The following is a 21,394-nucleotide window of genomic DNA, read 5'->3' on the forward strand; positions in this document are numbered from 1 at the left end:
TACTGCTCACCTGTATATTTGCATTTCCTTAGAAAATACTGTAAGGGGGATATTCAATTCCCGCCGATAAAGCTTTGGGTGATATTTCCCAATGATTAATCGATGTTTGTTCACCCAGAAAAAAAATCTTTTTCACCCGAAAACACGCAGGTTCAGTGAAACCTGTGTGTTTTTCGGGTGAAAACAGGGCTGTTTTCGGGGATTCTGCTTCGCCTGCCGGAGGCAGGTGAAACATATCCCCGCAAAGCCAGCATATCGGGGCTAATTAGATAACGGGTGTGGTTCATCAAATCGACAGTGTCTAGGTCGACAATGTTTAGGTCGACCACTATAGGTCGACAGTCACTAGGTCGACATGGATGGAAGGTCGACAGGGTTTCTAGGTCGACATGTGCTAGGTCGACAGGTCTAAAGGTTGACATGAGGATTTTTTTTTTCTGGGTGTCGTTTTCTTCGTAGAGTGACCGGGATCCCAAATTAGTGCACCGCGTCCCCTCGCATGGTGCCTTCGCTTGGCACACTTTACCGTTCCAATCGTAGTCCACGTGGATCGTTAAGTATGAAAAAATTCTAAAAAAGAAAAATATATATGAAAAACTCATGTCGACCTTTAGACCTGTCGACCTAGCACATGTCGACCTAGAAACCCTGTCGACCTTCCATCCATGTCGACCTAGTGACTGTCGACCTATAGTGGTCGACCTAAACATTGTCGACCTAGACACTGTCGATCTTCAGACCGGATCCCTTAGATAACACCCCCCCAGCGATGCTTTTACACCCACAGTTGGGTAATTGAATATCCCATTTACTCTCACCACTGTGAATTTAGCAATTGTTACTTCTAACTTACCAAGTCACCATAGTCCCCAATGAATCCGAGATGGAAAGATGACAGGTTTTGTTCTCGGGGTTAAGGATCATAGGATGGAGAAGAAGTTGGGCATCCACAGTAACTACAGGTCTGGCCCTGAATACAGAGAATAGAAGGGAATACAGACATGTTACAGTGAGAGTCAAGCAGTGGCAGGTGTTACCATACAAGCAGTAATTGGTAGATGCTGATAACTGGAAAATGTTTGAAGACTGGTCACTGAGATTACTCAGTTCTTCAGAATAGGCCAAAATAACTTGAAGTCCAGATTCTAGAACATTGTCTAATATTTTACTAACAATTGTCAAACTTTGGAAATCTCGTTTGACATAACATTCCCCTTCGCATTACATATAGGGATACCAGTCGGCTACGCCAAATGACGAAGTGCGCTGCAGCTTGCTAATTTTCTCTGCTGCCACAGCCAACCATAGTACTTACATAGAGTGCTATGGGGGAGTTATAAATGGTGGCCTTCAAAAACGAGAGGTGGGAAACTCACTAACTCAGCTTCAGGTAATAAGGGGTTTCCAATTGTTATATGGTGGTACCACTATATTAAGCAGAGGCTGTACAAAAGTGTCATCCTCTTCTTCTACAGGAAGATACCAGCCTTACAAAAGGTATCCAATGTTTTTTATGGTGTTTCAAATATTGTATGATGTGTTTTATATAATAGTATATTGATATGCCGGCGGTCGGGATCCCGACGGTCAGGATAGACGCCGTAATCCTAACTGCTGATAATGCCGTCGGCTAACAGGCGCTATTCCCACTCGTGAGTGTCCATGGGGGGCAAGCTCCATTGCACTCGCGCCCCCCTTCCCCACTGGCATTCAGGCGGCCGGGATCCAGGGGTCGGTATCCTGACCTCCGGATTCCGACCGCCGGCATATCAGCCCCAACCCGTAATAAGTTAATATACAGACTCAGAAGGTTTTTGTAAACAGGTCTTGATCTATGTCCCAGATCCCCTACACTGTCAGAACCTAGAGTAATCATATAGGCTGTTTTGGTTACAGTTCCGCCACCGATTAGGCAACACAGAATTAGTTTTTGACCTACCTGTACACGGATACTTTTGCTGCTCCAAAAGCTCCTACTATTAAATCTAGAAATATAAAGAATACAATATTTTCAGTGCCTTTTACATACTTGATTGTTCTACTACTATTACTATACAATGGTACATAAAATGGGTTATAGGTGGAATTAAAAAGGAGGAGGAGCTATCATAGGGGAGGCATCCTTATTCACAGGGTGTCTGTTTAGGTGCCTATCGGCATTAAACTCAGCCACCCACGCCATTTTGTGGGGTAGACCAATTGACATGGAACCAGTGACATCACTGAGGCATGAGGTATGATGTATTACACCTCAATGACGTCACTGATTTCTAGTGGATTCGTTGGTGAAGGGTGCACTTCAACATTCTCTTAAAACTCATATAAAAGAAATAGAAAAAAAAAATCATTAAGTTATTAAATGGGCGCCATGTACTACATTTTGTGACTGCTACGTTATATCTTTTTTGTTTTGTTCTTCTTTTCTTTGATTGTCACCCACAATGTCACTGTGCTTATTGTTACTTTATCTAAAGAAATGCTTCAATAAAGAAAGAAATGTTAAAAAAAAAAAAAAGTTATTAAATGGTTTTACAAGCATCACAAGGAACAAAATAAAAAGTCTCTTTATAAAAACTTATGTTGCTTATTATATTATGCATTATGTATGGGGCGACACAAGTTGTCCACAGGCAAATAATAACAGCAGAGGGTAAAACTGAACAGTAACCAGAACATACTGTAACAGTAACACGTAACAATTAAAACCACAATTCTCAGTACCCAATGCAGCTGGGAAGCGAGGGGTGCAGGGGAGCTTATTTAAACTTTGGAAAGAAATCACCTTTACCATGTTCTCTCATTTATCAATACCTACTCTGGGCCCTGCGCTGTCTCCTCCAGAGCGTTAGGTAATTATATAGGAGGAAGAGAGAATCCTCAGCTGGAATCCAATTTCCAGAAGTTCATTGATCCCTACCCTGTTTTCCCTGCAGTCTGTCTGAGGAACACGTGAAGAAAAAAAAAAAAAGAGGGAATTACAACAGACTTCAGTGTCCATTTCTAACAGAATGATTCTATTTATAATTTCCTAACGCTGTTGTTACTTGGCGGCGCCTGGTCACTAGGGAGAGCGCAGTAAGCTCTTGTTATGTCATCTTTCATTACCAAGCAAAGGGGAAAGCATTACCACCAGTAGTAGACATGGGGGAGGCGTATCAAACCTTGGAGGGATATAAAGTAGAGAAGTTGCTCTTAGCAACCAAGACATTTTTCTAGCACAGCCTGTAAAAATAAGAATTTACTTACCGATAATTCTATTTCTCGTAGTCCGTAGTGGATGCTGGGAACTCCGTAAGGACCATGGGGGATAGCGGCTCCGCAGGAGACTGGGCACAAAAAGTAAAAGCTTTAGACTAGCTGGTGTGCACTGGCTCCTCCCCCTATGACCCTCCTCCAAGCCTCAGTTAAGATACTGTGCCCGGACGAGTGTACATAATAAGGAAGGATCTTGAATCCCGGGTAAGACTCATACCAGCCACACCAATCACACCGTACAACTCGTGATCTGAACCCAGTTAACAGTATGATAACCGTAGGAGCCTCTGAAAAGATGGCTTCCAACAATAAACAACCCGATTTGTTTGTAACAATAACTATATACAAGTATTGCAGACAATCCGCACTTGGGATGGGCGCCCAGCATCCACTACGGACTACGAGAAATAGAATTATCGGTAAGTAAATTCTTATTTTCTCTGACGTCCTAGTGGATGCTGGGAACTCCGTAAGGACCATGGGGATTATACCAAAGCTCCCAAACGGGCGGGAGAGTGCGGATGACTCTGCAGCACCGAATGAGAGAACTCCAGGTCCTCCTCAGCCAGGGTATCAAATTTGTAGAATTTAGCAAACGTGTTTGCCCCTGACCAAGTAGCTGCTCGGCAAAGTTGTAAAGCCGAGACCCCTCGGGCAGCCGCCCAAGATGAGCCCACCTTCCTTGTGGAATGGGCTTTTACAGATTTTGGCTGTGGCAGGCCTGCCACAGAATGTGCAAGTTGAATTGTACTACAAATCCAACGAGCAATCGTCTGCTTAGAAGCAGGAGCACCCAGCTTGTTGGGTGCATACAGGATAAACAGCGAGTCAGATTTTCTGACTCCAGCCGTCCTGGAAACATATATTTTCAGGGCCCTGACTACGTCCAGCAACTTGGAGTCCTCCAAGTCCCTAGTAGCCACAGGTACCACAATAGGTTGATTCATGTGAAACGCTGAAACCACCTTAGGGAGAAATTGAGAACGAGTCCTCAATTCCGCCCTATCCGAATGAAATATCAGGTAAGGGCTTTTATAGGATAAAGCCGCCAATTCTGATACGCGCCTGGCTGAAGCCAGGGCCATCAGCATTACCACTTTCCATGTGAGATATTTCAAATCCACTGTGGCAAGTGGTTCAAACCAATGTGATTTTAGGAACCCTAAAACTACATTGAGATCCCAAGGTGCCACTGGAGGCACAAAAGGAGGCTGTATATGCAGTACCCCTTTGACAAACGTCTGAACTTCAGGCACTGAAGCCAGTTCTTTCTGGAAGAAGATCGACAGGGCCGAAATTTGAACCTTAATGGATCCTAATTTTAGGCCCATAGACAATCCTGCTTGCAGGAAATGTAGGAAACGACCCAGTTGAAATTCCTCCGTAGGGGCCTTCTTGGCCTCACACCACGCAACATATTTTCGCCAAATGCGATGATAATGTTTTGCAGTTACATCCTTCCTGGCCTTGATCAGGGTAGGGATGACTTCATCTGGAATGCCTTTTTCCTTCAGGATCCGGCGTTCAACCGCCATGCCGTCAAACGCAGCCGCGGTAAGTCTTGGAACAGACAAGGTCCCTGCTGGAGCAGGTCCTTCCTTAGAGGTAGAGGCCCCGGGTCCTCCGTGAGCATCTCTTGCAGCTCCGGGTACCAAGTTCTTCTTGGCCAATCCGGAGCCACGAGTATCGTTCTTACTCCTCTCCTTCTTATGATTCTCAGTACTTTTGGTATGAGAGGAAGAGGAGGGAACACATATACCAACTGGAACACCCACGGAGTTACCAGAGCGTCCACCGCTATTGCCTGAGGGTCCCTTGACCTGGCGCAATATCTGTCCAGTTTCTTGTTGAGACGGGACGCCATCATGTCCACCTTTGGTTTTTCCCAACGGTTTACAATCACTTGGAAGACTTCTGGATGAAGTCCCCACTCCCCCGGGTGGAGGTCGTGTCTGCTGAGGAAGTCTGCTTCCCAGTTGTCCACTCCCGGAATGAACACTGCTGACAGTGCTATCACATGATTTTCCGCCCAGCGGAGAATCCTTGCAGCTTCTGCCATTGCCCTCCTGCTTCTTGTGCCGCCCTGTCTGTTTACGTGGGCGACGGCCGTGATGTTGTCCGACTGGATCAATACCGGTTGACCCTGAAGCAGAGGCCTTGCTTGACTTAGGGCATTGTAAATGGCCCTTAGCTCTAGGATATTTATGTGAAGAGACGTTTCCATGCTTGACCACAAGCCCTGGAAATTTCTTCCCTGTGTGACTGCTCCCCAGCCTCTCAGGCTGGCATCCGTGGTTACCAGCATCCAATCCTGAATGCCGAATCTGCGGCCCTCGAGAAGATGAGCCTTCTGTAACCACCACAGGAGAGATACCCTTGTCCTTGGAGATAGGGTTATCCGCTGATGCATCTGAAGATGCGATCCGGACCATTTGTCCAGCAGATCCCACTGAAAAGTTCTTGCATGGAATCTTCCGAATGGAATCGCTTCGTAAGAAGCCACCATTTTTCCCAGGACTCTCGTGCACTGATGCACTGACACTTGTCCTGGTTTTAGGAGGTTCCTGACTAGCTCGGATAACTCCCTGGCCTTCTCCTCCGGGAGAAACACCTTTTTCTGGACTGTGTCCAGAATCATCCCTAGGAACAGTAGACGTGTTGTTGGAATCAGCTGTGATTTTGGGATATTTAGAATCCACCCGTGCTGACGTAGCACTATCTGAGATAGTGCTACTCCGACCTCTAACTGTTCCCTGGACCTTGCCCTTATCAGGAGATCGTCCAAGTAAGGGATAATTAATACGCCTTTTCTTCGAAGAAGAATCATCATTTCGGCCATTACCTTGGTAAAGACCCGTGGTGCCGTGGACAATCCAAACGGCAGCGTCTGAAACTGATAATGACAGTTTTGTATCACAAACCTGAGGTACCCTTGGTGAGAAGGGTAGATTGGGACATGGAGATAAGCATCCTTGATGTCTAGAGATACCATATAGTCCCCTTCTTCCAGGTTCGCTATCACTGCTCTGAGTGACTCCATCTTGAATTTGAACCTTTTTATGTAAGTGTTCAAAGATTTTAGATTTAAAATTGGTCTCACCGAGCCTTCCGGCTTCGGTACCACAAACAGCGTGGAATAATACCCCTTTCCCTGTTGTAGGAGGGGTACCTTGATTATCACCTGCTGGGAATACAGCTTGTGAATAGCTTCCAATACTGCCTCCCTGTCGGATGGAGACGTTGGTAGAGCAGACTTCAGGAACCGGCGAGGGGGAGACGTCTCGAATTCCAATTTGTACCCCTGTGATACTACCTGCAGGATCCAGGGGTCCACTTGCGAGTGAGCCCACTGCGCGCTGAAATTCTTGAGACGGCCCCCCACCGTGCCCGAGTCTGCTTGCAGAGCCCCAGCGTCATGCTGAGGACTTGGCAGAAGCGGGGGAGGGCTTCTGCTCCTGGGAAGAGGCTGCATGGTGCAGTCTTTTTCCCCTTCCTCTGCCCCGGGGCAGGAACGAGCGGCCCTTATAGGGACGAAAGGACTGGGTTTGAAAAGACGGTGTCTTTTTCTGCTGAGAGGTGACCTGGGGTAAAAAGGTGGATTTTCCAGCCGTTGCTGTGGCCACCAGGTCCGATAGACCGACCCCAAATAACTCCTCCCCTTTATACGGCAATACTTCCATATGTCGTTTGGAATCCGCATCACCTGACCACTGTCGCGTCCATAACGTTCTTCTGGCAGAAATGGACATCGCACTTACTCTAGATGCCAGGGTGCAAATATCCCTCTGTGCATCTCGCATATATAGTAATGCATCCTTCAAATGCTCTATAGTTAATAATATACTGTCCCTATCCAGGGTATCAATATTTTCAGTCAGGGAATCCGACCAAGCCACTCCAGCGCTGCACATCCAGGCTGAGGCGATCGCTGGTCGCAGTATAACACCGGTATGTGTGTATATACCTTTTAAGATATTTTCCAGCCTTCTATCAGCTGGTTCCTTGAGAGCGGCCGTATCAGGAGACGGTAACGCCACTTGTTTTGATAAGCGTGTGAGCGCCTTATCTACCCTAGGGGGTGTTTCCCAACGTGCCCTAACCTCTGGCGGGAAAGGGTATAGTGCCAATAATTTATTAGAAATCAGCAGTTTTTTATCGGGGGAAACCCACGCTTTATCACACACCTCATTTAATTCATCTGACTCAGGAAAAACCACTGGTAGTTTTTTCACACCCCACATAATACCCTTTTTTGTGGTACTTGTAGTGTCAGAAATGTTCAATGCCTCCTTCATTGCCGTGATCATGTAACGTGTGGCCCTACTGGACATTACGTTTGTCTCGTCACCGTCGACACTGGATTCAGTATCCGTGTCAGGGTCTGTGTCGACCATCTGAGGTAACGGGCGTTTTAGCGCCCCTGACGGTGTCTGAGATGCCTGAACAGGCACTAATTGATTTGTCGGCTGTCTCATGTCGTCAACAGTTTTTTGCAAAGTGCTGACATTGTCACGTAATTCTTTAATTACTACCATCCAGTCAGGTGTCGACTCCCTAGGGGGTGACATCACTAACACAGGCAATTGCTCTGCTTCCACATCATTTTCCTCCTCATACATGTCGACACAATCGTACCGACACCCAGCACACACACAGGGAATGCTCTGATAGAGGACAGGACCCCACTAGCCCTTTGGGGAGACAGAGGGAGAGTTTGCCAGCACACACCAGAGCGCTATATATATACAGGGATAACCTTATCCCTGTTATAGCTGCTGTATTTATATATTAGCTGCCAATAGTGCCCCCCTCTCTGTTTTACCCTGTTTCTGTAGTGCAGGACTGCAGGGGAGAGTCAGGGAGCCGTCCTTCCAGCGGAGCTGTGAAAGAAAATGGCGCTTGTGTGCTGAGGAGAAAGGCTCCACCCCCTTCACGGCGGCCTTTTCTCCCGCTTTTTTCTGGAAACTGGCAGGGGATAAATGCATCCATATAGCCCAGGAGCTATATGTGATGCATTTTTTTTTTTAGCCATATAAGGTTTTTATATCGTTTTATTGCGTCTCAGGGCGCTCCCCCCCAGCGCCCTGCACCCTCAGTGACCGGAGTGTGAAGTGTGCTGAGAGCAATGGCGCACAGCTGCAGTGCTGTGCGCTACCTTATTTGAAGACAGGAACGTCTTCTGCCGCCGCTTTCTCCGGACCTCTTCGCTCTTCTGGCTCTGTAAGGGGGCCGGCGGCGCGGCTCCGGGACCCATCCAGGCTGAACCTGTGATCGTCCCTCTGGAGCTAATGTCCAGTAGCCAAGAAGCCCAATCCACTCTGCAGTCAGGTGAGTTCGCTTCTTCTCCCCTTAGTCCCACGATGCAGTGAGCCTGTTGCCAGCAGGACTCACTGAAAATAAAAAAACTATTTAAACTTTTACTTCTAAGCAGCTCAGGAGAGCCACCTAGCTTGCACCCTTCTCGTTCGGGCACAAAAATCTAACTGAGGCTTGGAGGAGGGTCATAGGGGGAGGAGCCAGTGCACACCAGCTAGTCTAAAGCTTTTACTTTTTGTGCCCAGTCTCCTGCGGAGCCGCTATCCCCCATGGTCCTTACGGAGTTCCCAGCATCCACTAGGACGTCAGAGAAATGACAGTAAGAAGATGATTAGTTGGTGTGGACAACTTCTACACTTTATCTCTCTCCAAAGCTTGATACAACTCCCCTATGAAGACATGGGCTATGTTACACGTTCCAACCGGTTTGCAGCACTTTCCTGTGACTGGCTCATTTAATCTTATGGAACATTCTGAATCATTCAGACACAGTAAAGAAGGAGAATGTAAAACGTCCTCATCTGTCAGTTTTATTGCACGTGTTGGGTGATTCTAACTCTCAATGGGTTAAAAGTAATCCCAGAGTATCTTTCTCCATATGCTTTAAAGATACATTGCTAGGAGTTACACGGGACATTGACATCCGGCTGGGAGACATGACATGTCCACATATATCAATCTATAAATCATAATAAGTCAGCTGTCAGATAATTACTGTCCAAAAATGAGAAACAGGCCTGTCTTTCTGACATGAGATTTAGCAGGAATCTTTAATAATGTACTCATTGCTTTCTAGGCAGTATGTCACTGTCATGTCTATATAGCACAGGTGTAGCTCTTTATGCTTAGCAAAACAAAGTTCCTCCAAAAACTTTCACACAGGAGAAATGTGCTGGTTCCACAATGTGTGTGTAATGCTCTGCTGCTCATATGGGATGAGTTTATGATGTGTCAAAGTCAGAAAAATATCTCTATACACACTGCCATATTTGCACCTCACACTGGTCCGCGCTGCGCATGCGTGCGCTCTCCCGTGAAGGCGCATACCCGCTGTTGCGTGCACCCGCTGGTGCACGGTATGCGTATTTACGGTAAAGTTTGTGTAGTCGTAGCGTGCGACTCAATCGTTACACATTTTCACAAATAATGTATTTTATAGATCATGGTCCCTTTGATAGATTCTGAAAGTTTGGTTAATATAGAATGTTTATGAACAGAGGAATCCCTCTTTGTTTGATACGAAGGGTCAGATAGGAGTAATACAGTGGTGTTTAGTATCCATCGGAAGAATATTTAATTAGAAATATTCCGGTGTTGGTTTGAAGCAGATCAATCGCTCGTGCGAATAGTTATGGACATAAGAAGTTTATGAACATTTACTTTATTTGCACTTTATTACCCATGCGGCGGGAAACCCAGTTTCCCTCCCACCTGAGCAGTTGGAAATAGTCACAGCCCACCTGTATGAATCAACCTATGACCTTTTGTTATAATGCGAAGCCGAATTCCTGTGTCCAATGAACAATGAGATTGTAGGGACCATTGAATTGTATTGTGTGTGGGGCATAAATAGCAGGCCGACCATATCCAACTTCACTCTCTTCAACGGTTCTCATTGCTGATAATCGGGAGCTGGATATCGAGGCGCATGCGATCGTTCCCCTTGTGCGTAAGTTCTCTCCGTAATCATATTGTCTTACTGTGAGCCATTTCTCTCTCTCCCTCTCTACTCTTTCTCTCGTATTTTTCCTTGATTAGACTTGAATTGTATTGTATTGTATTTCCTGTGTAGTTATCTAGTTAGTTGGTTTATGTTATATTGTAGTGTATGCTTTGTACTGTGATTCCTTTTGCAAGTATAATAGTCATAATACACATAATAGGTTTCGGACCCTAAGCCCAGGTATCTGTGTATTCTTTATAGTGTTAAGTACTCCCTGAGCATCGGTGACACTCAAGCAGCTTTGTAGTTAATCAGGTTACACAAGGTTGCACTTACACTTTGTCTCTACATTAAGGTTTGCTGTGTATTTCATTGCTAAAGGTATAGATATAAAGGTTTAACGTTGTGAGCGTCTGCATCGCTGGTGATCTCCTCGTGGTCCCGAGCGCTGCTACGCTATAGCGAATCATTACGATAAGTCAACAGCCAATAGTCTGCCTGCCTGCGATCACTTGGCCGTGAGTGAACGTGACGCCTGAGCGTCTCGATCACGGCTAAGCGATCGATACGCAACTTGCGTACCCTTACGGTACTTCTTACGTAGATAGCGTACAGTGTTCTTAGACCTCATAAAGGGTTATATACACGATAAATATTTAGCTTTATCAATTGGCGGCTCGTCCTGTCCTTCACATATCTGCACTAGGTAGATCAGCAGACATTATCCCTCAGCAAAGGGCGGGAGGTTGTCTCGTAGTGCTGACGGGATAAGCATCTGCTTCGCTTAGATAAAAGAGTGCTGAAGGAATCCGGGAACCGGAGGTAAGAACAAAACGCTAGTGTCTTTTAAAACTGTTTATTTTTCTGTCTTGCGTACATACGCACGCACACATATATATCTGCATTTCCGTTTCATTTTCGTATATCATTCTCCTGTCTGCCAGTTTTATAGTTGATAAAAAAAGTGCCAAAAGAGATTTGCTGTTATTTCATAGTTTAAGAGTAAAAGTAATATAGTTAAAAGATAGACAAACACACAGTTTTGCCTGGGAGATAAGGCGAAGTCAGTGTGTTGTGTGGTAGATGACCAGGGATCATCTACATTGATAAAAATATAAATTGTGTTACGGTGGATCTTTGCTTTGCGTACACGTGTCCCTAACAAAAGACTTGTGTACGCAATCCAAAGGCGGACGCACGCAGCGTACATTACGCAACGGAGCGTCCGGTTACGCCCACGTAGCTCAAGTCACGATAAGTTGATTTTTAACGCAACGCGATAAGTAACGCAAAGCGGTAAATAGCGCCACAGGCGATAAATAACGCAAGTCTATTTTTGGAAATCCAAAATTTAAATTAACAGATCCTGCTCCTAATTGGTAACACAGCTGGGCTAAAGAAAAATTTCTGCGCAGAAATAGAAATAGAAGCAAAAGTGTACATGTGATGAGTGAGTGTTTTTGTATTACATAAGTTTATATAACTTAAAGGTTGAACCACAAGAAAAGTCGAGTACTCGTGAGGTACACGCGTGTAAGTGACGTGCACGGTGGCTAGGGAGGCATCCTTGGTTAAACATAATATTTGAGCATTAGAGTATAGCGGACCAGTATAGAACAAGACCAGGAGGTCAGACCAGGAGGTCGTACAGAACAAGACAAGGAGGTCATAGTAGACCAGCAGGTCCAGGTACAGTAAACAGGGAAGTCCGCTATACAGTTCAGAGGCACAACACCAAGAGAAGGGTTGGTGCAAGACCCATATAGGCCATACAAGCTCTGGCTGAAGGAATTCGCAGTCGTAAGTTTCGATTCCATTGGTCTTTCCGTACACAAGCTTAGTTGTTTGTGTACTGAACGACTGGACCGCACGTAATTGTGTACAGTAGTTAGTAATCTGACCTAGTACCATTAGAGTAAAGGGGTCACAAACGCTATTTGTACATTCTGACGTGATTTGTGTAATTTTTTATTTTTCAAGAAGGGAAGTTCGCTGGTCACTCAGGAACTATCTGACAAACCTCACCTTTACTGGAAAGAGTAAGTGTTCTGCGGATAACCCTCGCATGTTCCAGTAAACAACGGTTTTTATAGGTGCCCTGGGTCGAGTGCGCCAGCACCATATCGGTGTGATCAGGTCGCATTGGTCGGCGTGGGCGAGTGAGTGGGGTACTCGGTAAACCGCCACCGTCAGCCTATTGTGAACAATCTGGTTTTCTGTAAGGGTTCGCTGAAGACCTTGATATAGAGATCAGAGGTAGAGCAAGCAACGCCTGCAGAGTTATGGGGGCCAGTTGTTCAGGTAGGGGGCGATCAACCTCGGTTCGGGTTGATTCAGTGGTCCGACCAATTGGGTCGGCCAGGTATATCATGTGTGAGAAATATGGAAGTCACACAGAGGTTTTATGTGATGAATGGGAGAGAATGACGGTACAAGACCGGGAGAAATTCCCAAGAATAGGTAGCTTCAGCCCAGAGGTGTTACAAAATTTAAGGAGGAGGATATGTCTCATAAAATCAACAAAGAGACGAGTTCAGCATTATGATTATTTACAGTTGTGGCAACAGGAAGGTGAGATACAGAGAGGTTTGGCTCAGGCGGCGGGATCTGGCTCTAACAGAAAACTGATTGCCACGGCCCCGCCGCCACCATATATATCAGGAGAGAAGTTGATTACGGAGAAAGACGCACTAAAGTGTAACACAAAATCACTTAGTAACTGTGTAAATGTTAATGATAATGTTAACCCATTAACCCATGCAAGTATTAACCCGTGCAAGTTGTACCCTGTTTTGAACTTTCCTCAGGAGTGTGATCAAGAGGACGAAGCGACAACGATTTCAGCGCTCTCTCTAGCAGCCACCATAGCAGAGACCACAGTAGGCACAGCAACACCCACGAGATTAGTAAAGGCCCCTAGCGGAGGGATAGGTGAGGTCGTATCAACTGGTAAGTACGGCACCATGCATTATGCTGAGACTATTTCACCACAAGCTGTAGAATCTACACAGAATGAGGTTGTTAGAATTACTCCTGTTAGGGTAATAGCAGTTCCCAATGGGAAAACAGATGTATCAGGAGCCACTCCCATAAGGAACATTGCCATGTACAGCCCATTTTCCCGAATGGAATTAAGGACCATAGTGTCTGAATTCCCTGACCCTAGAAAAGATTTAGTTGCCAGCCAAAAATACATCACAGACTTAGGAAACACTTTAGAGCCCAATAATAAAGATTGGCAGATATTGCTAAAAGCTTGTTTACCCTCCAATGTCGACTCAGCTCAATTTTTAGCTGATTGTGGACTAGATCTGGATGTACCTCTTACAGATGTGTACAACAAAGATAACGTAAGAAGGATAAACTTACAGTTAAAGGAGCATTTCCCAGCAGTTGTTAAATGGAACAAAATATTTTCCATTAAACAAAAAGAGTCAGAAACAGCTGCAGAATATTTTCACCGGGCACTATTAGAAATGGCAAAGTACACTGGTATAGAGGACATTAGGACAAATCCAAACCATCGAGAAGTAGCAGTATCTGTACTAATGGATGGTTTGAAGGAAACATTAAAGGCAATACCTACAGAACCATCCCATATCCCACCTGCCGGCGGCCCTTTCCAGGTAATACAAATTGACTTCATTCAATTACCCCCTTGTCGGAATTTGAAATATGTACTTGTTTGTATAGATGTTTTCTCGAATTGGGTCGAAGCATTTCCTGCAGCTACAAATACCGCTATGTTTACAGCTAAGAAAATTGTGCAGGAATTTGTATGTAGATATGGTATCCCTAGAATAATCGAAAGTGATAGGGGTACCCATTTTACAGGTGATGTCTTTCAAGGAATGTGTAAGTTGATGGGAATCGATAGCAAGCTGCACACTCCGTACCGTCCACAGGCGAGTGCGAAGGTCGAAAGAGTGAACAGCACTATTAAAAATAAATTGAGTAAAGTGATGGCAGAGACAGGATTGACATGGCCAGAAGCTTTACCCATTGTATTGTACAGTATCAGAACCACTCCCAGGTCCCCTCTTAATCTGTCCCCCTTTGAAATCTTATTTGGTCGACAACCGCATGTCATGATTAACCCTCAGGATGATTTGAAATGTAACAATGAAGTAACTGTAAAGTACTTGATTAACATGAGTAAACAGTTAAGGAATCAAAATGATAATCTAAAGTTGGTGATTCCTGATCTACCTGATAGTAATTGTCATGACATTGAACCTGGGGATTATGTAATGATACGAAATTTTCTACGCTCAGGTTGCCTTATTGACAGATGGGAAGGACCATACCAGGTCTTATTGACTAGCACTACAGCATTGAAGGTTGCTGAGAGAGAGACTTGGGTCCATTCATCCCACTGCAAGAAGGTTGCTGATCCAGAGAAGTCCCGTGATAAGGAACAGACGGTAGAGGTTGTATCACTGGAGTGTCTGTTCCAGGAGGACTGAGGCGGCACCTGAGCCTTGAAGACCGAGAGCTGTTGTCGACTCCCCACTCCCTTTTATTGTTTTTTTTCCACTTCCCATCCCCTCTCCCTCAAATGTATTTTTCCTCCTTCTCATTCTTCTTCGTCTCCTCCTCAAAGATGGACTTGCCCCAAGAGACTGTGATCCGGATTTTCCTGTTGACCATGATATTGACCAGAGCAGTCTGTTCCGGCGAGAGTACCATGGAGGTCGATAGAGGTTCTGGAATGAGTTCTGATGATAAAGATGGAGGCGTAGTTTTCCAAGATCAACCTAACCAACTAGCAAAGGCGAGTATCAGAAAACGATCCGATAGCATTGACCATAGAAGAAATTGTGACGGATTGTTAGCTGAAGAAAATTGTATCTGTAGGCTCTGTAACAATGTCATTGAAGATGGGTGCATTAAGAAATGCCAATCCAGTTTTAATATCCATATGGACCGGCATCCATTGAGTGATTATCACTCCTTAGTGGGTAATGTATTAAACAAAACAGATTGTTGGGTATGCTCTCAAGTACCTCAGGGTCATAGCAAATCAGGGCTAGTACCATTTCCTTTAACGATAGGGGAGGTACTTGAGTTAAATGGTGGGAGACCGGTGGACCGGAGGTTTAATATCTCCAGCCCTCCTAGTTTGAAGCTCCACCAATACCACGTGGATAGGTCCCTATTATGTTTTAACATCTCCAATCCCAGAAAGCCAGGAAATTGGGAAGTATCATGGAGTAACCACACCATGACCTTTTCACATAGAGCAGATAGAATGCCTACAGATACAGAGCTTGTACGCCACATAGCCAGTAGAGGAAAATCTTTCCGGTATAGATACACCTTAGGAAATAGGATTACTAGAGTTGGAGAAGTATCACCAGGATACTGTGCACATATCGTACAACCTGATACGTGCATTAAGCAGATGGAAGAATTAGGGCTAGGAGATTTCACCTGGAAGGTGTGTAATATGGTAATGTCTTTCTCCGTCCCATATGTTCTCCCCGATGATGCATATTTCATATGCGGGAGAAAGGCGTACAAGTGGCTTGCCCCAAACTCTGAAGGATTGTGTTATATTGGAAGAGTATTGCCTGAAGTAATGACTGTAACTCATGATAAAATGAAAGACATACACCGTGGTGCCCAAGCTCCTTATACTCACACTCATTACGAGCACCTCGTTAAAAGACAACTGTCAGAAAGGTTAGAGCATCCGGCCTCTGATCTGATCCATGAATCCACCGGGATTCAGGTTCTGGTGGCGTTAGATTTCACTCGCACCGCTCGAGGAGTGATGAATTATAGATACATTTCCGCACTCGCCAATTTGTTAGATAATATCACTGAAATGTATGATGACACGTTTAGATACACTGGAAGAGAACTTCAAGCTTATAAAACAGAACTGGTACAGCATAGAATGGTTCTTAATTACCTCACAGCAGTGACAGGCGGATATTGTGTTACATTGGCAACACAGTACGGCGTGAAGTGTTGCACGTATATCACAAATAGCACCGAGGATCCGGTAGAGGTCATAGACCAAAAGATGGACGATATTCTCCAATTAAAGTGGGAATTTCGCCGAAAACACAATCTCACTCTTGCTGCTGTAGGTAATGAGCTGACTGGTTGGGTGTCATGGTTGAACCCGCGAAATTGGTTCTCTGGTTTAGGAGACTGGGCTCAAGGAGTCATAATGGATGTTGGGAAGTTTCTACTATGTATCTTAGGTGTCGTTATATCGATTGGATTGATATTTAGATGCGGGCAGGCTTTAATGAGGTGCAAACAAAGTACCAGAGTGATGAGTTTGAGGAGTGAGGAAACTGTAATTAACCTGGATTTGATTTACGACCCAACGATAGAAACAATGATGTGATGAAAATGCAATTTCTACGGTCCGTTTCTTTCACCTGTTTTTCTGGTTTTTCTCCAAGATAACAAGACCCCCTTGGACGAGGAAGTTGATGAGACGCTATACAGACAACGGATAGACCAAAGAAGAAGTTTTGACCACTTGAGATATGGACACTTGATGAACTTTGCCATGGATCCCCAGTTTCCCTAGAATTCTTAAAATTACGCTAGCCCAACATTTTGTGTAAATCTAATGGCATTGACAAAGCTTATTGCTCACGCTTAATGAGCAAAACAGCGCAAAGAAGACGACTTTCAACTGATACCGAACAAAACTTCAACCGACAGATGTACATTAACCTGACATAGAATACCACCGCATTTACCGTAATTATGTCTTTTCTTCATTTCTACAACCCTCAGGTAATGACACACATAGTATAGGGAATACAGGCACAGATATCAGCAATCACATATTCCCCCATTCATGTATCATCAACTAAAATGTGCTCCCCATTTTGTTCAAAATCCGAAAAGAGCTCGGTAAAGTTTGACAGCCCATCCACAGACCTGTACCACGGGATAAGAAGGAATTCAAATGTATACTTCGCAATACCTCGAAGCTTGATTTACAACACGTACGGCACGATGATACATGACCCCCCAAACATGGACTCATACACACATGCTTCTGCTATCACACTAGGTCATACCTTCTTCACACCTACTCCTCTCTCCTCCCTCACCCAACCATAGAAATGAATTAACCCCTGACATATATTTTTCTCCTTTTTGAAATGTTTTAGAAGGTGGCAGTTATTATTGACTGCCAAAGGGTGGACTGTCAAAGTCAGAAAAATATCTCTATACACACTGCCATATTTGCACCTCACACTGGTCCGCGCTGCGCATGCGTGCGCTCTCCCGTGAAGGCGCATACCCGCTGTTGCGTGCACCCGCTGGTGCACGGTATGCGTATTTACGGTAAAGTTTGTGTAGTCGTAGCGTGCGACTCAATCGTTACACATTTTCACAAATAATGTATTTTATAGATCATGGTCCCTTTGATAGATTCTGAAAGTTTGGTTAATATAGAATGTTTATGAACAGAGGAATCCCTCTTTGTTTGATACGAAGGGTCAGATAGGAGTAATACAGTGGTGTTTAGTATCCATCGGAAGAATATTTAATTAGAAATATTCCGGTGTTGGTTTGAAGCAGATCAATCGCTCGTGCGAATAGTTATGGACATAAGAAGTTTATGAACATTTACTTTATTTGCACTTTATTACCCATGCGGCGGGAAACCCAGTTTCCCTCCCACCTGAGCAGTTGGAAATAGTCACAGCCCACCTGTATGAATCAACCTATGACCTTTTGTTATAATGCGAAGCCGAATTCCTGTGTCCAATGAACAATGAGATTGTAGGGACCATTGAATTGTATTGTGTGTGGGGCATAAATAGCAGGCCGACCATATCCAACTTCACTCTCTTTAACGGTTCTCATTGCTGATAATCGGGAGCTGGATATCGAGGCGCATGCGATCGTTCCCCTTGTGCGTAAGTTCTCTCCGTAATCATATTGTCTTACTGTGAGCCATTTCTCTCTCTCCCTCTCTACTCTTTCTCTCGTATTTTTCCTTGATTAGACTTGAATTGTATTGTATTGTATTTCCTGTGTAGTTATCTGGTTAGTTGGTTTATGTTATATTGTAGTGTATGCTTTGTACTGTGATTCCTTTTGCAAGTATAATAGTCATAATACACATAATAGGTTTCGGACCCTAAGCCCAGGTATCTGTGTATTCTTTATAGTGTTAGTACTCCCTGAGCATCGGTGACACTCAAGCAGCTTTGTAGTTAATCAGGTTACACAAGGTTGCACTTACACTTTGTCTCTACATTAAGGTTTGCTGTGTATTTCATTGCTAAAGGTATAGATATAAAGGTTTAACGTTGTGAGCGTCTGCATCGCTGGTGATCTCCTCGTGGTCCCGAGCGCTGCTACGCTATAGCGAATCATTACGATAAGTCAACAGCCAATAGTCTGCCTGCCTGCGATCACTTGGCCGTGAGTGAACGTGACGCCTGAGCGTCTCGATCACGGCTAAGCGATCGATACGCAACTTGCGTACCCTTACGGTACTTCTTACGTAGATAGCGTACAGTGTTCTTAGACCTCATAAAGGGTTATATACACGATAAATATTTAGCTTTATCAGATGTCAAAGCTCCACCCCTCCACATTCATGCAAATTTGAAGTTCACAGGGGAGGAGCTTCTGAAAAATAAGATATTCTAAAGGAAAAATCATGACTATTCTGACACAAATTGGGACACATGGAAACTAATTATAGTCCTATTTCTATGGCCACAGAGCACATTTGTTTTTGTGCAAAAATACACAGGTCCTGCAAAAAGCCGCGGCACTTTTCACAGATACAGTACAAGGGGCACTTATCGCGGATCACGCTTCGCGTGCCTGCATAATCCCAGAAAAATGTCGGAATCCGGGATTAGCGCCGGCTTGTCGGGGCTAATTGGATAGCCCCCGGTGAGACAATTACCCGTGGTAATTTACATCGGGTAATTAGATACCCCCCCCCCCCTATGATCAACTATCTGACTGACAATTTTATCACTGTACTAGTTACTAGCCCATCAAAAAGATGGAACATACCAGCAATATCAGTGCCGGGCTGTGTGCGCCCGAACAGAGCAACACTTGAATTGCTTCGTCAGGCGCCTTTAAGTGGCCGCCGCCGCGTAAAATACTTGAATTCACCCCATAGAGGTGAGGAGCAGTGCTAGCCTTTTACTTTATAGGATAGTATATAAATTTAAACCTCTTCCAGGGGGAGAAGCAGTGTAAAGAGTGTAGAAGTGGACCAGTAGTAAAGTTGCTCATAACAACCAGCTGCCTGGTTGCTAAGGGCAACTTCTTCACTCTTTATATTGCTTGACACATTTCCCCAACCTTGTGCATTGCAATGATAGACCGGATCTTTCAATCACACAAGACTAATCACACGTCAGGAGTAACAGACTTTGTTACCATGTTTAGGAAACAGCCAAGTGTGATAATGCAGATTACAGCCTGGTTACCAGATGAGGTCATAAGGGACTTGCTAACCTAAATAAATATCACTCACTGACCACATATAATAGTATAAAGGAAACCATCATTTTTTTGTACTTTAAACATATAGGTTACTATATTTACACCAGGGAAGGTCGTGAATATAATTTATATTTCCTCTGCAGGTTTAAAGAAAAGAAAAAAAAAAAAAAAGGAGTTGTATGTAAAAGACATTAACAAAAACTCAAAGTTAATTCTGTCTCTTTCTAAACGGAGTAGGAGGTGGAAAATGAAGAGATCAGCAGCATTTTTACACACAACGGGGCTGGTGGAGAGTTGTAAGTGAATCTGACACACGGTGCTCCAAAGAAGCATGCACTAGATAGGCCAATGTCTGGCTTGGGAGAACAGAAGACATCGGGGAACCAACAGAAGTCGAAGCACAAACGGAGCAAGAACTCCATTTAAGAATGAGCCATAACCAACTTAGCACGCTAATAGGGGTAATGACATCCACTGTTTATGAGATTACCGATCTATAGATGGTATAAGCGGTTTGCAGTGGGGACCCAGTAAAGCATTTCTTGGCTTACGCAAAGCCATCAGCTGAAGCACAATGGGTAGACACAGGTGGCTCTCGCATGCATATGCGCATCAGTCAACAACCCGCCACCAGGGTTGTAGGATAGCTCAACTCTTTAGGAATATTGGAAAGTATAACAATCTAGTGATCCGGCCATGGGGTTTCCTGCTATTCAGGTTCGGAGCTGATCACAGAGGTTTAAAGACTGGTTGTACTGTACAGTACTACTTAATATAGCCGATGAAGCAGGAATGATCTGTGGAGGTGTAAAGTGTAGGCCCACGAGAGACCCAGGACCACACGCAATGCTCAATAAAAATTGTTGCTTCCGAGATAACCTCAATTTACCATCAGTTTCAGCCTTGTGAATCTCCAATGCTGTGTTTGAAAAATGACAGGAGCTGACTAGTTGGTATTTTGAGATGTACTAAGCATTAGAGAGAGATAAAGAGGACGGATATAAAATACCAGCCAACTATCTCCTAAGGCAATGTATACAATCAGAGCCGGTCCAATGATATTGGCCTGGCTGCCCTCACCCCCGTATACAGGGCTTAAATACTCACCGCCTTTCCACCCGACCCGCTTGTCCGTCCGCCGCTGCTCTGATGCAGGGAGACGGGGGGGGGGGGGGGGGGGGGGCGACGACTGCCGTGCCGCTCCTCTATTGCAGGCCAGCAGGGGGAAGACTGCTGGGTTGCGCTCAGGGACGGATCTAGACTCTTCTTTAGGGGGGGGCGGTTTACTGTTTAATCTGAACTCCTACCTCTACAGTCCCAACTCCTCCCATCTGCAATCCTAACTCCTCCTTCTCTCAATTCTGACTGAACTTTTTGAGTGAGACTGAGATAGAGCTTTGTGATTGTTCTATGTACATGTGACTGTGCTATGGTGTGATTGTATTTATTAGCCCTAGTACCCACACAACAGCAAGTGAGGGGCAAATGCTCTGTAACCCTTGCTCTCCTTGCTCCTCTGTGCTGCTGTGGTATAAGCTGCAGCACATCGTTCTGCCTCAGGCTCTCCCTGGAGAGCTCTCTTCTGCTCAAAAGTGGGCATGGCTATGACTGTGTTAGGGGGGCGATCGCCCCCTTCGCCCCCCCCTAGATCCGGCCCTGGTTGCGCTGCTGCTCTAAAGTGTGTGTGATGGGGGG

The 21,394-nt window shown here is 44.9% G+C and overlaps 1 protein-coding gene across 2 annotated transcripts in view; it reads right to left on the reverse strand.

The window, feature by feature from the left end:
• ITGA8 (integrin subunit alpha 8) overlaps positions 1 to 21,394 on the reverse strand; it is a 262,641-nt gene that overhangs the window by 120,438 nt on the left and 120,809 nt on the right. For both annotated transcript variants that reach the window (XM_063921465.1, XM_063921464.1), the window contains exons 14-15: positions 1,940 to 1,985; positions 854 to 970 (exon numbers count right to left, since the gene is read on the reverse strand). In XM_063921465.1, the coding sequence (XP_063777535.1) occupies positions 854 to 970; positions 1,940 to 1,985 (163 nt within the window). The remainder of the gene's footprint in view (positions 1 to 853; positions 971 to 1,939; positions 1,986 to 21,394) is intronic.

Source organism: Pseudophryne corroboree, chromosome 5, assembly GCF_028390025.1.
Source record: "Pseudophryne corroboree isolate aPseCor3 chromosome 5, aPseCor3.hap2, whole genome shotgun sequence".
In the NCBI taxonomy this organism is placed as follows: Eukaryota; Metazoa; Chordata; class Amphibia; order Anura; family Myobatrachidae; genus Pseudophryne; species Pseudophryne corroboree.